General features: G+C 35.3%; 1 protein-coding gene across 2 annotated transcripts in view; it reads right to left on the bottom strand.

Moving 5' to 3' along the window:
* KIT (KIT proto-oncogene, receptor tyrosine kinase) overlaps window positions 1–15889 on the bottom strand; it is a 66327-nt gene extending 50438 nt beyond the window's left edge. For both annotated transcript variants that reach the window (XM_053703965.1, XM_053703964.1), the window contains exon 1: window positions 15773–15889. In XM_053703965.1, coding sequence (XP_053559940.1) covers window positions 15773–15851 — 79 coding nt within the window. In that variant the 5' untranslated portion in view covers window positions 15852–15889. The remainder of the gene's footprint in view (window positions 1–15772) is intronic.
* Window positions 15890–18802: the final 2913 nt, after the last annotated feature.

Raw genomic sequence — 18802 nt, forward strand, 5'->3', positions numbered from 1 at the left:
ACTGAAGATTATTTTACATATATCTATATACAAACACCCCACTGTATGCCTCCTTAAAGGATTCCAAAACTTTACCATTTTAAGTATAATTCGATCATCAATTTCGTATCACAAACGTTTATAGCTAATAACTTACCGACTTTTACAGCAAAACGATTTATTTAATTTTTATTTTGAGTATGACGTCACTAAACCCATTCCTCTATTATGGGCCGTTCACTAACAAACTATATCGCCAATCCGATTGCGGTTTTTTGAATATCATTAATGGACGATTTCATCACCAGGCGCATGCGTGCTGCGATATGGTGACTCGCGCACGAGCATATTATACCTTTGATGGCACACTTACTTCAGAGTGTCTGCTGGTTTCATGGTGAGTGACGTACTGTATGACGAGTGCTTAAGATCGCGCATGCGCATAACGGAACACGCATGCGCATAGCGGACTAAGTCAAACATTTTGATAAGTCAGGTTATCGGTAAAGATTGGAGAATGCATATGAATATCCAGCGGTGGGTTCGGAAAGCAATAAAATTTCAAAGAAGAATATATCGAGAACGGTAAGAATATGAAACACAATGCACATTACTAAGATAATTATAATATAATAATATTGCGATCAAAGATAACTTTTTTCCATCGTTTAGTGTCCCTTTAAAGGGACAGTCAAGTCCAAAATAAACTTTCATGATTCAGATAGGGCATGTCATTTTAAACAACTGTCCAATATACTTTTATCACCAATTTTGGTTTGTTGTCTTGGTATTCTTAGTTGAAAGCTAAACCTAGGTAGGCTCATATAATTTCTTAGACTTTGAAGGCCACCTCTTATGTGAAAGAATTTTGACAGTTTTTCACCACTAGAGTCCGTTAGTCCATGTGTGTCATATAGATAACATTGAGCTCACACACACGTGAAGTTACCTAGGAGTCAGCACTGATTGGCTAAAATACAAGTCTGTCAAAACAACTGAAATAAGGGGGCAGTCTGCAGAGGCTTAGATACAAGGTAATTACAGAGGTAAAATGTGTATTATTATTTATTATTATGCAAAACTGGGGAATGGGTAATAAAGGGATTATCTATCTTTTTAAACAACAAAAATTCTCGTGTTGATTGTCCCTTTAAAAGTGTATATTGCTGGCTTATTCTGAAAATGTGAAAAGTTGTCAACACCTGGTGTATTAAATGTCATAGTGTATATTTGTTTTGTTAAGTCTAGTGTAATTGTAATGCTTGCGTGTTTTCCTCGCCTATCATTTCATGGTAGCTGAACTCCAACTGATTTGGCTTTTCAGATGGACAACACAGCTAAAGATCTTCAGCGACCATGTTACGTCCTTTACATGCTTCATCAACTCATTTATGTTCTCTAAAGTTCACTGTAAAATCCCAAGTAACTTTTTTACAGAATTAAATAACCACATTGTTTCTCATACAATACATATGTGATGACATAAATGATGTAGTTTTTAACTAGATATATGAAAACTTTAAATTCCTGTATACTCTAAAGCAGGGTTAACTAAGCATGGAAACCACAATACAGCCATTCTTTTCTTTTTAACTACACAATTTAAACAACTACCTTCATCCTAACATCGAGGTATTTTGCATGCCACTCCTACTTGCAGCTCTTGGTTGTGTAATGTTAAAGTGAATATGATTGTAATCTCTAGCACACTACTCCTCTACAGGAGTGGCATTGAGGTAACAATACCTAAGCGCTAATCATTCTGGTAGACAGCAGTGTATCTGTGTCTATGTGTGTATGGATGCCAGGATATAAATTTGTACCTCTTTCTGTTAAATATAATAACTGTTCCCGCAATTATAGGAAAACAAATGAATTACCCTCAGAATATATTGAATATACAGTATCTATAAAAAATCATCAAAACATTTTATTTTCACGATACAACCTCAATACAAAGGAACAAGAACTTCCTGGATATTGAAAATGAATCCAAATATTGCTAAAACTTCAAATTCTAAAAATAAGTATCATAAAATTATATACTACTACAAATTGATGTTACTCCACAGGCATATTTTTTCTACTTGGTAAAAGCTAGGATACAAAGATTGCAAATATTTATTAATCTGGTTTTAATACACGGTTAGACAAACCCAAGTGCCAGGGAGCCACTGGCGCCTTAAAATTAGGTCCTAGTTCCCTGGTTAAAAGCCCCAAAGACACCCATGGGTGCCCCCCACTTTGCCACACCAGCCGCACTTGAAATTTAGCCTAGTGCAGCTAGATCCTTTCTAGGCCTCACAGCTGTGAAATAGAAAACCAGTTTTAGCTTGATTTCACTGGAGTCCTGCAAAAGCTGTCTGTAATATGGCTGACAAATTGGGAGTCAAGTGGCCATGTAATGCAGCAGATGTCCCCACCAACTACACATACTCCAACATACATTTGTTGGCTGGCAACTAGATACTTAACAAATTTGTCAAGTCCTGCTTTAATAAAATTATTATTATATATTATAAAGATTTTAGTAGACTGATTTTAGTGAAGCTCCGCAAATAAAGGAAGATTTTATAGAAAAAATGGCTGAAGATAGAAGTTTAAAGGCTTGAACAATTACTAAAGGTTGTGTAGTCTGGTAACTTCATTCCAAAATTAGAAGGGCCTTTCCGGTTAAATATGTCAGAACTGTTCAGACTTTGACTTGAATTCATAATGAATCACTAAATCTAATTTGTTAATATCTGAGGACACAATTGGATTCAGATTAAACAGGAAACATTATTAGTGAGGAGAACATGGTGTTCTGAATATCTTTAAGAGCAAGAGTATCATTTAAAACCACTTTATGCTTTTAAAATCGTATTAATTTTGATCCATTACCACAAACTTAGAACAATTAAAATTAAGCTATTTTTTAATGAAAGATTTACAATTGAATAGTCCTTATTTTGTTTCCGAAAACTATTTACATAAATTTAGCATTACACAAAGTTTCTTAAAATGAAACATACTGAAAGACATTTCCCTCTAAATGTGCAAAAGTATTACTTTAGCAGCAATGTGGAGGAAGGTTCTTCCAGGATGTTATGAATGGTTTGTTTCCTGATGTCTTTGCTATAAAATAAGGTTTAAGGAAATGAGCGGAATTCCTGAAAAAATCATGTGATCAAATGGAAATATGTAAGGTGCAATAGAAAAAATATTTAAATATGTATGTGAAAACAATCAAATGGGTACTTTACGCATTTAAATGGTGAGGCATTTACATTTTGAAATATATTAATACGTTTTTTTTTATCCTAGTTTATTTACTTTATTTTTTTTAATAATGGATGTCCTTGGTGAGCAAGCTTAATTTATTGTAGGGCTTGTGGAAGCATGTCTCTATTAACCTTTTTTACCCCTACTATGACCCTTTGAAAGTAACAGTTCAAGTTGGCAGGTGATTACTCATGAAGGGTCCCCTTTATTCTGCATGAACATGGTTTGTGGGGGAAGCTGAACCTGACTGGAAAATTAGATGAACCTGTTCAATGTTAGAGTTATGTAGAGCATTTATTTAATTGGTTAGATATGACTATGTAATAGTCAAGCAGGAAGTCAGAATTCAGCTAAGCAGCTGCCCTCATCCTTATGTTATAAAAAGTGCATGGAAGTCGGAATTAAACGTTCACATTTCCGCTAGAGCATGCCGTTTTAAGAGACTTTTCATTTTACTTCTGATGTCAAATTTACTTTGTTCTCTTGGTGTCTATTTGTTGAAAAGCATACTTAGGTAGGCTCGGGATCAGCAATGCATTAATGGGAACTAGTGGTAATAGGTGGCTGCACACATACAGTATATCCCATGTCATTAGCTCACCAGATGTGCTTATCTTGCTCCCAGTAGTGGATTGCTGCTCCGGAGCCTACTTTAAATCTCTTTGCAGCAGTTAAACACATAGTTAAAAACAAGCATCAGTGCAGTAATAAAATGGAACACACCGGTCCAAGCAGATTCCGATCCTCTCATCCCCAACAGCAGAAGTGAACCCGCTAGTGAAAGGTCATTCGCAGACCTCCAGCTGTCTGTCTGCATCAATTTTTGTCTCATGTTTGTGCTCTCAGCTTTGGCTGTTTTTATTTGTTTTCAATAAATTTGGATGTTTTTACACAGTACCCCTGTGCAGTGCCTGCTCCTTTCTCCGTTGCACTGCAGTAATAAAATGCTCTAACAGCATTTTCTTTTTGCACTTTTATGTCCCTATAACACATGATATTTTATTTTCAGGAATAAAATATTTTTGCATATTGTGTGGATGGATCTGTTGTATTGTTTGCTAATTTTTCTTTCATTTATCTACTGGCTGTATTTAAAGGGACAGTTTACTCAAAATTTTTCTCCCCTTTAATTTGTTCCCAATGATCCACTTTACCTGCTGGAGTGTATTAAATTGTTTACAATTAGCTCCTTTACCCTTATATTTGTATTTGAAATAGATGATTTAGCATGTGGTATCCCCACCTATTCTGAAAGTTTGTGGCCGCAGGTCCAAACTATAGATAAGCTTTGTAAACACAGCCAGCAGAAGAAATTTACAATCCCAGTAGGATATAGCAGAGATAAGGTAATAAAATGTTGATTTTCCATTGTTCTCTCCAAGTACTGGTGATTGTTTTATGGACAGATATAAGATAAAGAAGCAGGTATATGTACACAATGTGATACAGTAATGAGATCTGATTATACCTACAAGCTCAACCCATTTTATTAGGTTGTGGCTTCAAAACACAAAATCAGAGCTTTAATATACACACATAAACCTTAAAAAGCTAATATGCATACATTCTTTACTCTGCAATTGTAAACACATTAAGGGAAAAACTATTTTACAGTATACTGTCCCTTTAACTGCAGAAGTCTTTACTTTCTTACTTGTAGTACATTACTAAACTTGATGCCACAGCTAGATGTGTCTGCCTACATAGCACATGACTGGTCGTGCGATTTAAGCCCTTCAGGGTTAAAGGGACAATCAAAGAGTGCAGGATTCAAGTCTGTTTAATAATTAAAAAAAAAACAATGCACAGAAGCTGCTAAGAGTTCACTGTCTTCAAAGATACTGAACACCTTTTGTATGGGCTCTTTCCCACCCCCCTTCTGCAGCATCATATTTACTTAGCTTTTCTAAAGCTAGTACTGCAGTACTGCACATTGCAGTATAGGGTGTTGTGTCAATAAGCTATTTCAAATGCCAAAATAAAGGTAAATGAACTATTTGTAAACAATGTAATATACTAGAACACGTAAATGGATCATTGGGACTACATTAAAGAAGAGAATATTTTACAGTGCATTGTTCCGTTATGGAATGCATTTCCCACGCATGGTCACTTACTGGCTATTTAACAACTTGCATGATAATTGTGAAAGCACGGCCAAGCATGCTTCTGAGTTTGAGTTTGAAGCGATGTGTATTTCCAATTTACATTTAAATAGTTTTCTTCTAAAATCATGAAATACATTTCTAGAGTTGAATGTCCCTTAATAAATAAAATGGCGGCAGCTTTACCATTATTAAAGGTATATGAAAGTCAAACTTTCATGATTCAGTTTAAAAAGACAGTCAACACCAGAATTTTTGTTGTTTAAAAAGATAATCCTTCAATTACCTATTCTCTAGTTTTGCATAACCAACACAGTTATAATAATTCACATTTTATCTCTGTGATTACCTCTAACCTCCGCAAACTACCCCCTTATTTCAGTTCTTTACACAGACTTGCATTTTAGCCAATCAGTGCTGAGTGAGCTCAAGGTTATCTATATGACACACATGAACTAACGCCCTCTAGTGGTGAAAAAGAGGCGGTCTTCCAGGTCTAAGAAATTAGCATATGAGCCTACCTAGGTTTAGCTTTCAACTATGAATACCAAGAGAACAAAGCAAAATTGGTGCTAAAAGTAAATTGGATAAGTTGTTTAAAATGAAATGCCTTATTTGAATTGTGAAAGTTTATTTTGGACTTGACTTCCCCTTTAAGACACTATTCAGTTGCCTTCTATTATTACATTTCCTAGTCTCTTGGTATCCTTTGCTGAAAGTTATTGTTTCCTGAAGTACACTGAAGAACAGCAATGCTCTGGTGGGAGCTAGCAGGTCTTTGGTGACTACACAAAAATACCCTTTCTTATTGGCTCACCAGATGTGTTCAGCTAACTCCCAATAGTGCATTGCAGTTTCATTAGTGAATCAGTTGTATGTGTGCTGTGTCTGATAAGTAATTAGACTGTCCTAACTTAAAGGGACATAAAACAAGTTGGGATAGAGACAAAGAGGCCTATTTATCACATGTCTGTCGGACCTGATCCGACAGTGCGGATCGGGTCCGACAGACATCGCTGAATGCGGAGAGCAATACGCTCTCTGTATTCAGCATTGCACCAGCAGCTCTTGTGAGCTGCTGGTGCAACGCCGCCCCTGCAGACTCGTAGCCAATCAGGGGGGTGTCAATCAACACGATCGTACTCGATCGGGTTGAATTCCAGCGATTCCTGGCCGCCTCATTAGAGCAGCCAACAGGGTTATGAAGCAGCGGTCTTTAGACTGCAGGCTCGCCAGAAACACGGGCCCTCAAGCTCCATACGGAGCTTGATAGATAGGCCCCAAAATATAATAGTATGTACTTTAAAGGGACATTAAACACTTTGAGATGGTAATATAAAATGATAAATTGTATATAATAAAACAACTCTGCAATATACTTTCATTATTTATTTTGTCCTCTTTGCCTGTAATTCCATTCTGAAATTGTGAGCTTTTCAGTTCCTGTTAGAAATGGAAGTGCAGAACACTGTTAAATCCAGCACAACCATTGGCTGCACACTCTAGTGACCTATTTATAACTATCTCTAATTGGCCACAGCAGAGAAGGTAACACAAGTTACAACATGGCAGCTCCCAGTGTTTTATAGACACTAAAACTTTACACTTATTTTGTCACTTTTGAAACAACTAATGAAACTTTAAAAAATACATCTACATGTTAGTCATGAACTAATCTTTTCTTTGAATGCATCATTCTATCTAGCATGTATTTAGTGTTTAATGTCACTTTAAATACTTTACCTGCAAATTCATACTGCAGTGCCTCGCCATTAACCCTTTCTTTTAAGTTTCCGAATTGTACAGCGCTAACTCCCCCACACATTTCTTTCTATGGCTGTATCTATATCTACCATTGCTTTGGTACAATACAGAAATGAACACTCATTATCTTCTGGAGCATGCCTAGAAGCAAATAAGCTGCTGTGAAATGCAAACTATTTTTACTTAAAGTGATGGTAAATCCAAGCATTTAACAAACGCTAGAATTTACCATCAATAAAAATCAAGGGGAGTTTCATTCATCAACCTTGTAAAAAAGGGGTGCTTAACTCACCCTTTCTGTGCCGTTGCCCAGCGCTAAATTCAGCGTCTCTGTCCGCCCACGGCACAACAATCTTCTACCAATGAGGTGCCGCCTACACCTCTGAACCAATAGCCGTGCGTGCATACAGAAACCTGTCAGTTGACACACACAGCTATTGGTTCAGAGGTGCAAACATCACCTCATTGAAGAAGATCGTTGTGCCGGGGGCAGCCGGAGCTGCTGAATTTAGCACTGTGCAATGGCACAGAAAGGGTAAGTTTTGCACCCTTTTTTACAAGGTTGATGAATGAAACTCCCCTTGATTTTTAGTGATAGTAAATCCTAGCGTTTGTTAAAAGCTTGGATTTACCATCGCTTTGATTAGCCCTTTAAGGCAGGGGTCGACCAATTTGTTTAGAATTTAGGAGCCAGGCATAATTTTAGGAGCAAGATAGTGGTATTTGTATACAGATATATGGAGAATAACCCCAAATTTTAGGAGCCAGGGGTAAAATTCTAGGAGCCAATGGCTCCCAGGCTCCTGGGTTTGTCGAACCCTGCTTTAAGAATATGCACAGATCTTAACATGTTTCATGACAGTTTCTTCTAATGTTTTGCTGGAGAATATTCTGTTTGTGCTCCAATAACTCTGGAGATCCTTTATGTATGTACCTAACATATAAGTCAATTTAGCTAATTTGTGGAGCCAACCGTAGCACACATTTCAAGTTTTATGTATCAGCCCCTGTGTAGCTGATATTCTTTTTCTTTATGGTGGTAAACATTTACCGGATAATAAATCTTTGCAAATTTTCTAAGGTTGATAGTTCAAAGCAATTAATAATTTGTAAGGTTCATATGAAGGTTTTACTTCCACCATCTATATAAATAACAAATTTACGCATATGTCACCCTTATTTTGACCTGCATGAAATGTATATCTAAGGAACTGAAAATTACCTTTTTCATATACAATATACAACAAATATGCAATATCACATCATGTAAAATAATCACAACAAAATCAGTGTTCTCCACGTATTTTAAGGTTGAATGAATTTGTTTCAATCTTGCTTTTATTGAAAAAAAAAATCCATCCTGATTATGAACCAAAAAAAAAGTAGTACCAATTAGTAAATAGGCAAACCAGAACATGTCTATGAAAACAAATTTATATAAAATTAAAGAGCCAACCAGATATTCAGAAATGTTTAGGAGAACAGGGTTTAAAAAGGTTAACAGAACCAGCAGCAGCAAACAATTTACTTCTGACTCCTTTTTGTATTAGTCTTTATTTAAAGCTATAAAATATTTCCTTAGCTCCCAAAAATATGTGGTTGGCTTCTAAGTTATCTTGCTAGCACCTAAATGTCATATAATTATGCCAACTCTTGAGTTTTGTTTTTTTTTTACTTATATTTTTCAGGATATTAAAATAAGAAAATAGGTGATGAGCAGTAACTTAGCAAAAACGTATGTTAACGTGGGTCCTAACATGATATGTACAGTTTCTAAATTTCTATATGAGAAGTCACATATCCAGATACTTTACAGAATTAGAATACACTTACATATCTTGTGGCTATTCATGATCATCAACTAAAACCCATAAATGAGTACACATCAGGTTTTGTTTCCCTTTGCCAATGTGCATAATATTTGGAGCAAGATTTATCATTCATGTTCTCCTATTTTTGGCCTAAAAATGTGCACACTATTTAATGCTCCTACTTATCATTATAAAATGCGCATAGAAATGGGCAAGTTTGACTATAAAATTCTCTTACCTGGTTCTCATTCACCTAAGAGCGCCATAAAAAGGGTTGAATTAGATTGCCGCAGTCGTATTTTCTATTGTACGCCTTTTTAAATCGATTAGTAACTCGTTTATCATTTTTTTTGCGCCTAGAGCGGACTTTGGACTCCATTTATCAAGCCTTTTGACTGCAGGTTCACACAAGCGAAGCGGCAGTCAGGATTTCTCAAACAGCGGTCAAAAGCACAAAAAAATACTACCATTTTTTTTTATAAATTTGTAAGCACAGATGTGATTCTCCAAAAGCATGCTGAGGAGAATAAAAAAGAAAATTCTTATTGCACTTGAAAAATCTTGCTCTTGGTGTCACAAAAAAAGGTATCCCTAGGAGTATCAATGTAACAGTTTTTTTAGTAAGGATAATAAGGAAAAAACATCAAGGGCCACAGAGGACAGTATGTATATATGTGGACAGTATGTATGTATAATGATGTATCTGGGTTATTGCACAGTCCCAGATAGACATATACAAGATCTCCACTAATTATCTCTTATTTCCCCAAGGGATATCAATATTTTAAGATAAAAATTCATTTAATCAGTCAGAAGTGGAGAGCCAGATACAATGCCATAGATTGCTGAAGTCATTGAGGGGCTGCATTGTGGCCCTAGACAAGACATTATACAATTAGTAATCAACTGTAATTATCAATAGTTACTAGGCTTATTTTTAAATGTGAATATCTTGAGAGTATTGACATCAAACATTCAATAAATTATAAACTAATAGCATAATTATGGACAGGACTTCTTTAGATTGCTGTTTTAATTATCTAGATTGTAGCATCGTTATTAATACTGGAGGACTCATACATTTCCCTACTTTTCTATAACTTGCATTCAGTCTCAAGCAACACAAGACTGAAAGGTCCATAGGCTCACATGCAGTGTGTCATGTGCAAGCTGAGTGACAGGCTGTTCATGTGCAAGCTGAGTGACAGGCTGCTCATGTGCAAGATGAGTGACAGGCTGCTCATGTGCAAGCTGAGTGACAGGCTGCTCATGTGCAAGCTGAGTGACAGGCTGCTCATGTGCAAGCTGAGTGACAGGCTGTTCATGTGCAAGCTGGGTGACAGGCTGCTCATGTGCAAGCTGAGTGACAGGCTGATGTGCACATGGGCATATACATGCTGAAACACAGAGTAGGAGGAGCCATGTTTTATCTAATTCCCAGTCTCTCATGTTAGAGCAGTTAATTTCCTTCTTAACATCTTTGCTTAAAGGGACAATTTACTCAAAAATGTTCTCCCCTTTAATTTGTTCCCAATGATCCACTTTACCTGCTGGAGTGTATTAAATTGTTTACAAGTAGCTCCTTTACCCTTATATTGGCATTTGAAATTGTTGATTTAGCATGTGGTATCCCCACCTATTCTGAAAGTTTGTGGCCGTGCATACCAGCTATAGATAAACTTTGTAAACACAGCCAGCAGAAGAAATTACAATCCCAGTGGGATATAGCAGAGATAAGGTAATAAAATGTTGATTTTCCATTGTTCTCTCAAAGTACTGGTGATTGTTTTAAGGACAGATATAAGATAAAGAAGCAGGTATATGTAAACAATGTAATACAGTAATGAGATCTGATTATACCTACAAGCTCAACCCATTTTATTAGGTTGTGGCTTCAAAAAACTAAATCAGAGCTTTAATATACACACATAAGCCTTAAAAGCTAATTTTCATACATTTTTTACTCTGCAGTTGGTAAAAAAAGCAATTGTAAACACAATAAGGGAAAAAATATTTTACAGTATACTGTCCCTTTAAATTTAAGGAGATTTTACCCATTTAAACCACAAATGTTTTCTTACCTCTCCTTATCCCTGGGTAGCATATCCTCTGATTTGTTGCCTCTCTCAGTTGGAGTACCACAGGGCTCTGCCTTGCTTTTCTCTCTACAAATCCTCCATTGGAAAACTAATATCCTCCTTTGGATTCCAGTACCACTTATACACTGATGATACCCAAATCTGTCTTTCCTCTCCTGATATCTCTCCCTCTTCCTCAACCAGCTTACCAACTGCCTCTCTGCAATTTCCTCTTGGATGTCCTCACACTACCTCCAACTCAATCTGTCCCAAACTGAGCTGCTTCTTATTCCCTCTTTCATCAAGACATCCAAAACCTGACATTTCTCTTACAGTTGGAGACTCTAATCTCAACACCTCACCCCAGGTCCGCTGTTTTAGGGTCACAATTGACTCTGAACTCACATGCATGCCACACATACAAGCGCTCACCAAATCCTGCCATGCACACATCCACAACATATTCAGAATTAAACCTTTCCTCACTCAAGAAACTACAAAAATACTAATTAATTCACTTATTTTGTCACACATTAACTACTGCAATCTACTTCTAAAGGTCCAAACACCACAGCTACCCCCAACAATCTATTATAAATGCTTCAGCTAGACTCAGCCACCTAAATTGGCGATCAACATCAGCTTCTCCGCTCTGCCAGTCTCTACTACATGGCAGGAAATAGTGCTGCCCTCTAGTGCTCAAGCAAATGTATAACATTCGTACAAAACTGCTTTCATATAGTGCTGCAGAAATGGGCTGGCTTCTAAGCACACATCCTTGATTTTCAACAAAAGATACCAAAAGGACTTAGAAAAATTGATAATAGACATAAATGAAAAAGTTGTTTTGTAATCGCATGCTCTGTCTGAATCATAAGAGAAAAAAAATTGGGTTTCATATTCCTTTAAGTACCAGAATTCCATGAAAGTTTACAATGTAAGTTTATTAAATGTACCAACATCATCTCCTCTATATATAAGCTCTATCAATCAAAGTATTGCAATCCTTTGAACCGATGAGTATTAAGACCATATTCTACTCCATTAACTGCCAAAAGCTTAAAGGGACATGAAACATAAAATGTTTCTTTCATCATTCAGATAGAGAATACAATTTTAAACAACTTTTCAATTTACTTATATTATTTAATGTGCTTCCTTCTCTTGTTATCCTTTGCTGAAAGGTTTATCTAGGCAAGTTCAGGAGTAGCAGAGAACCTAGGTTCTAGCTGTTGATTCGTGGCTGAATATTTATATCAATTGTGATTGGCTCTCCCATGAGTTCACTTAGAAACCATTTGTGTATTGCTGCTTCTTCAAAAAATGATACCAAGAGAATGAAACTTATTAGATAATAGAAGTAAATTAGAAAGTTGTTTAAAATTGTATTTTTCTACCTGAATCATGAGAGAAAAAAATTGGGTTTCATGTCCCTTTACACACCAATTGCATTCATATTTATTATACTGCATTACTGAAAACTATGGCCATCAATTAAAAGCTGATACCCACAGAAAATGTATTTAAATTAAAGGGACACTGAACCCAATTTTTTTTCTTTCATGATTCGGAAAAAACAGGCAATTTTAAGCAACATTCTAATTTACTCCTATTATAAATTTTCTTCATTCTCTTGCTATCTTTATTTAAAAAGCAAGAATGTAAGTTCGAAAGCCGGTCCATTTTTGGTTCACAACCTAGGTTGTGCTTGCTGATTGGTAGGTAAATGCACCCACTATTAAACAAGTGCTGCTCAATGATCTGAACCAAAAATCGTCAGGCTCCTTAGCTTTGATGCCTTCTTTTTCAAATAAAGATAGCAAGAGAATGAAGAAAAATTGATAATAGGAGTAAATTAGAAAGTTTCTTTAAATTGAATGCGCTAACTGAATCATGAAAGAAAGAAAAAAAAAGCGTTTAGTGTCCATTTAACCTTGCTTTAGTGAAGTTTTATTTCTATGGCGCTTTCTGTTTATGCCATGATAAAAAAAACAACGTTATTATAGGCAATCGGTAACACTATAGACGTATACACTGATTTGTTTTTCTTATATGTGAAGAAATTTTGGAACCTGTGTGCAAATAATAAAACGCATAGATGGACGTTAAAGACAAAGCTTGTAAATTCCAATCATTATTTGCTGATAGGAAGGTACAAAAGACAAACAACTTTGAAGCGTTTGACATTAAAACGTTCACTATGTCTGCTTTGCAGGAAATGCTAAGTCCCAAAAGCAGAAGCGGTTATAGGTAAAATAAAATCCATTTCATGACCTTGTTAAAAAGTCATATAGTAAAAGCTGGAGTAATTAAAAGTAATTTAAATCCTCGACAATGTTAGATCTGTTAAATCATGTTTATGTTAGCAACTATTTCTTTATACACCATCCTAGGGCAGATATAATAGACAACTACAGGTTTATATACCTAGAACTCCACTGTAATTCAATCTACAACTCTGGCACATCTACTGTTGAGTCACAAGCAAATGGAATGCTTACAAGAGGACTGGAAGACGTTTATTTACTAGAGTAATTCTTCAAATGCTTATAATAGTAGCTTATCTTCATTCATGTAACCACAATAATGCGTAGAGGTAAAAATCACTCAACAAAGTGAAAACATCTATAACCATCTGTTCATAAACCATAGTACATCATGAGAAGCACTCTAAATGCACAATATGTCACACAGTTTACAAAAATGATAATCTTGTATATGTCTGTGATTCTTATCTGCAGCTAGGTGTAATTTCAGAAGGGTCTGGTGAAGAACATTATCCTGTTATCTGGTTAGCCAGGCTCAGTTCACAAGTTGTTTTTTACACGAAAGGGGTAATTCAAGAAGTAAAACTAAATGATAGCTGGACTTTACATGATGTACAATATATATGACAATAGTCTAAGAGCACAGCATATTTCTTCAGTACAGCAGGGGGCGATTTGTTTAGTGCTTTTATCTGTTTTCTCGTAACCTAACAACACAAGTGAAGGTAATTATTTTCAAGCAGGGATTACAAAGGTATGTCTAAGATTTCACAAGTTTTTTTTTAGTTTCACAGCAACCATTCAAGATCACCAGACAGTCCTAGAAAAACCTGATGACCATGTACGCACTGTACCTGTTGTGAACAATAAACTGACAAAGAAGGAAACAATACAAGAGTTACTGAAATTTAAACTGCACACTTATATTTAAGGAATCATTTAAAAATAATATTACATCCACTTATGCTCAGAAAGTAGATCCACTAGCAGATCTCTAAGTAGTAGGCAAAAGAAAGAAAGATTTGTATTTGATTTCAGGGTTTTCCAATCACCAGTAGTGGCAGAATATCTCTAAATGAACTGCAAAAAGTATGTTTGTCAAAAAGCCACTATTGTCTTACTCAGCTCAAAATAGTATAACATGTTGTGCATTTTGCTTAAACACATACAACAAACATTCAACTCTTTCAAAATGGTCACAATATTTTTATTAGTTTGCTGAATATAAGTTCACAGTTTGACTTTTCCTAAAACCCTTCTATTTTCTGTAGCACCCAAGTATATTGTAACAATTCACAGTCGTTATAAAATGCAAATTACCAATGAGCCAGGAGGACAACCAGGATAAAGGATGTTTGTACTAGTGCTCTCTTTCATGTGTTCGTGATAATTCCATGTGAGTAATCTAACTGACATTGGCCAAATTTCAATTTAAAAAAAAAAACGAGGATAAACTTTACTAAGATGATTTGCTGTGTGTTTCCTCTCATTGATAAACCCACTACAGCAAGGCTTGCCAATTACTATGCTTACGCCACACTATACCTTGTAATAAAAACATACTGCATATGCCATGTTGACATAGACACAAATCTTAATATACAGATCCCAAATTTGGTATTCACCCAGCACCACCATTATTACACATCCTATGTAACCCCTCCTGTAGCACGGGACTTCATAGCTCTTTGGCGATCAAGAGGTTAATAGCCAATCCATTATCCCAGGATATGTATTCCTATGATATTTCTAGGAAATGCATCTCTCACACAAAATAAAACACTGTTTAACTAACACGTTGGTCCACTAATAGTATGAATATCTACTGCTGACAAAATCTAGACAAAGACAACGCTATTAAAACACTGTTTGGCATTTAGCAAATATGCAGTGCATTATCGATTTATCGAGAGACTACATTTTTGTTCAAACTATTGTAAAGTGTCAAACTTTATTTTACACAATTGGTTTATGATATCTCATATGATATTACACAGTAGCTTTCAAGGCAATACAGATTGCAGCACTGAATAATAACACGTAGGGCATTATTTACTATACTACATGGTGCAAATTTAAATCAGGTTTGTAATGCGACTTTTTTATAACTTCTATGAATAAACTAGGCTGGAAGACCAGTTTGAAAAATAAAAAGCAAATTATTTTCGATAAGAAAAGAGATCAACATTGAAAATAGCAATAAATGACACCTGTTTACTGGTATCTCACAATGAAAATAACCCGAGAGTTGCAATGATGTACATTATATCAGCAGAGAAATAAAATGATTCAGAAATATCTGACACAGCTTCAGCACCCAGTAACTGAACCCCGAGGCTGTCCGTGAAGGCAGCAATGCACTGGCAGCAAAGGGGTACTGAGTACATGGAAGACCGGTAAAGTACAGATGCAAATATCACATCCATGGATTTTCCAAACTTTTATAACCACTTATCTGTAGCAACAGATGCAAAGTGAAGAGCAGAGTTTTTAAGCAGCCTGACCTGTATGAGAGCTGATGACAAGAACCAAGAAGAGTAAATCCCAGCCCATAGTGGCCGTCCGACAGGGGGGCTGCTTCATTGCACCCAAGCGCAGCTGTTCTCTACAATTCACTGGTGTTATTGTATCTGATCATTCTGTTTTACTCGTGTAAGGTATACGTTAGTGACATTACTACAGCTCCTCCTCGCTCACTGCATACACACAACAGAGCCCGCCTCCTCCCCTGTGACTCCTCCCTGCTGGCAATACCGAGAGCTCTATCTCACCTTATCTTGTGTGTAAACTTGTGTGATGTCTCAAGTGCCACTGCTCACACTAGTCAGTGTCAGGCAGCTGCTGAACAACAACATATTATACACTTTAGCATCATTTTTATTCTAAACTGCCATTGTCCTCTACATATATTTTCACCTGGTATATTATTAACAGTCAATTTTCACCAACGCCATATTCAATAATAGCACAGATCCGTTTTACCAGAACTGACAGTAACCATCCACTAGTATAATACCATGTGAGTCTATGTAGTTAGAGCACCCAAATATTACATGAACGCGTGATTCCAATTATATATATATATATATATATATATATTATATATATTTTATGTGTGATATATATATATATATTATACAAAAAAAAACATGTTTATATAGTGAGAATCCTCTTCTTCCATATAGCACAAAATGGTATTTTTTTACTAAGCATTGAGAAAAAATGCAGTTAGAAAGACAACTACAATGTCCTCGTCATTTATTCCAAGGAGCGGATTCACTGAGTTGAGAGCTCCTTTAGAGGCTAACAAGGGAACCCGGAATATGAATGTCAGTTTGAAATCTCTAGTCAGTTTCCCTCTTATTCTCCCTCCTCTCAGGGTTATCCCTCTCTCCCTCCCCAGCTCCTTTTCAATCGGTATCACAGATATGATCTAATGTCGCGACGCATACAAGACCCCTGAGGGGGGCGTACTCATCACCTTAATTTCCCGCTTTTTGGTTACTTTTTTCACCAGCGATTTGTTTTGGGCAGTCTGTGATGCTTTGTTCACATAAAATCAAACGCACTTTGGTCAGAGATGATTATTGCGTCTCAAAATCCCTCCCAAAGTAAACACTACACAAACTCCTTAGAATGCAACAACTTATTGAAATAAACTATTGGTAAATATCTAAAAAATAAAGTTGCTATTTTTTCCGTACTATCCAAATGTATAATAGACATTTGTAAACAATATCATCTTCATGAAATCACTACTATGATTTTATATATTGACCTTTTAAACTATATTTTAGTTATTATATTTGAAATATATAGAACCCATGGCAATAAAATCTCTTACATATATTTTATCTGTCCTGCACAAATTATAAAACATAATTACACAGAATTTCAATTTACTCAAGGCCTTTTTGTAATTTAATATAGAATAACAGGGTATTAGAACATATAATTACTTTTATTTATAGCAACTTGCTATATGTCATATGTCAGAGTTATCAGAGAATGAAATAGCTTGCATTTCTAAATTCACCCAAGTCAGTTGTAAATTGGAGAATGATAACCTTTCTTATTGCTTCTGGCACTTTAAGACATTTTTAAAAATACATTATGTTACATGTTTCCTACTTCTTAAATAACATATACAATTAAAATGCTAATTTTATTGACAATTTTTATTTAAAAAGGTAACTCGTGTAGGAGGCAAAAATGTTTAGTTTTTTTAAATTATATTTATATTGTTATTTTTAATTACATTTTAATTTATAGGTTGTAAAAAAAATATTTTAAAATAGTGCAAATAATACAAATCCTAATATTGGTAAGAATGAGAGAATATATATAGTACATATATTTAGAATATTTTTTTTATGAAGAATGGAAGAGAAGAAAGAATTCTGCTATATCAGTTTGTCGAACATGTCATAAAATATTTTCTTTTTATAACATTATGAACCTTATATTATTGAGTCTATCTACCTACCTATCTATCTATCTATCTATCTATCTATCTATCTATCTATCTATCTATCTATCTATCTATCTATCTATCTTTCTAGTGATATTATTTACACAGAAACTATTGGTTTTATGCTATACCATTAATTAGTTTGAGATAACATATGTACTGATTTTGTGTTATCAAAATAATCAAATAAACTCACATACAATTTTACTGTAGTTGAAATTGAAACTAACCTTTTTAACAAAATAAGAAAAAAAAGAGGCAGTTATGTGTTCTGGATATACACAGCAGGAATATAATATATAACATTTAAGATATATGCATAAACAAAAGATTTGCAATTCAGTCGTCTAAGGGAATTGGAGGAAATTCTTTAAACTTTAAAGAAGTTTAAAGGGACACTAAACTGCTGAGTACAACTGTAGCAGGGTTACTACTCATCATGCTATTGTTCTTTTCCTCCTGTGCCTGTAACTCTCTTAAAAGTAATTATCTTATTTAACCACTTAGTGAAGCTCTGCATCTTCACCCTGGGTACCGCCATCTTGGAGCTTATATTTGATATGTAACTTTTAAACTGTGCAAAACCTGCAAACATGTAATGCTTTATCTCTATATTATGTGAGATAAACTGAAGTAAAAGGTACAGCTGTCAAAAAGCCAGTAGCATCACAAATCTGTGAAGTGCATTTCTTCTGTCACAAAATGCAATACGCATGCTACAAGATGGCGGCGCCCAGTATAAAATACAGAGCTTTATCAACTGAATTTTGTAATGAGTTAAAATAAGAGAATGGCTTTAGAGAGCTGCAGGTATATGAGGGAAAGCAATAGCTTGGTGAATAGTAACCATGCTACTGTAGTTGCAGACAGCTTTTTAATGTCCCTTTAAAGGAACAGTCTACCTGATTTTTTATTGTTTAAAAAGGTAATGCCTTAACTACACGTTCCCAAGCTTTCCATAACCAACATTGTTTTATTAATATACTTTATAAACTCTAAGATTGTCTTTTTTTTTAGCTTTTTACAATCTTGCACTACAGCCAGACAGTGCTAGTTAATGTGT

This window comes from Bombina bombina, chromosome 2 (genome assembly GCF_027579735.1).
Source record: "Bombina bombina isolate aBomBom1 chromosome 2, aBomBom1.pri, whole genome shotgun sequence".
In the NCBI taxonomy this organism is placed as follows: Eukaryota; Metazoa; Chordata; class Amphibia; order Anura; family Bombinatoridae; genus Bombina; species Bombina bombina.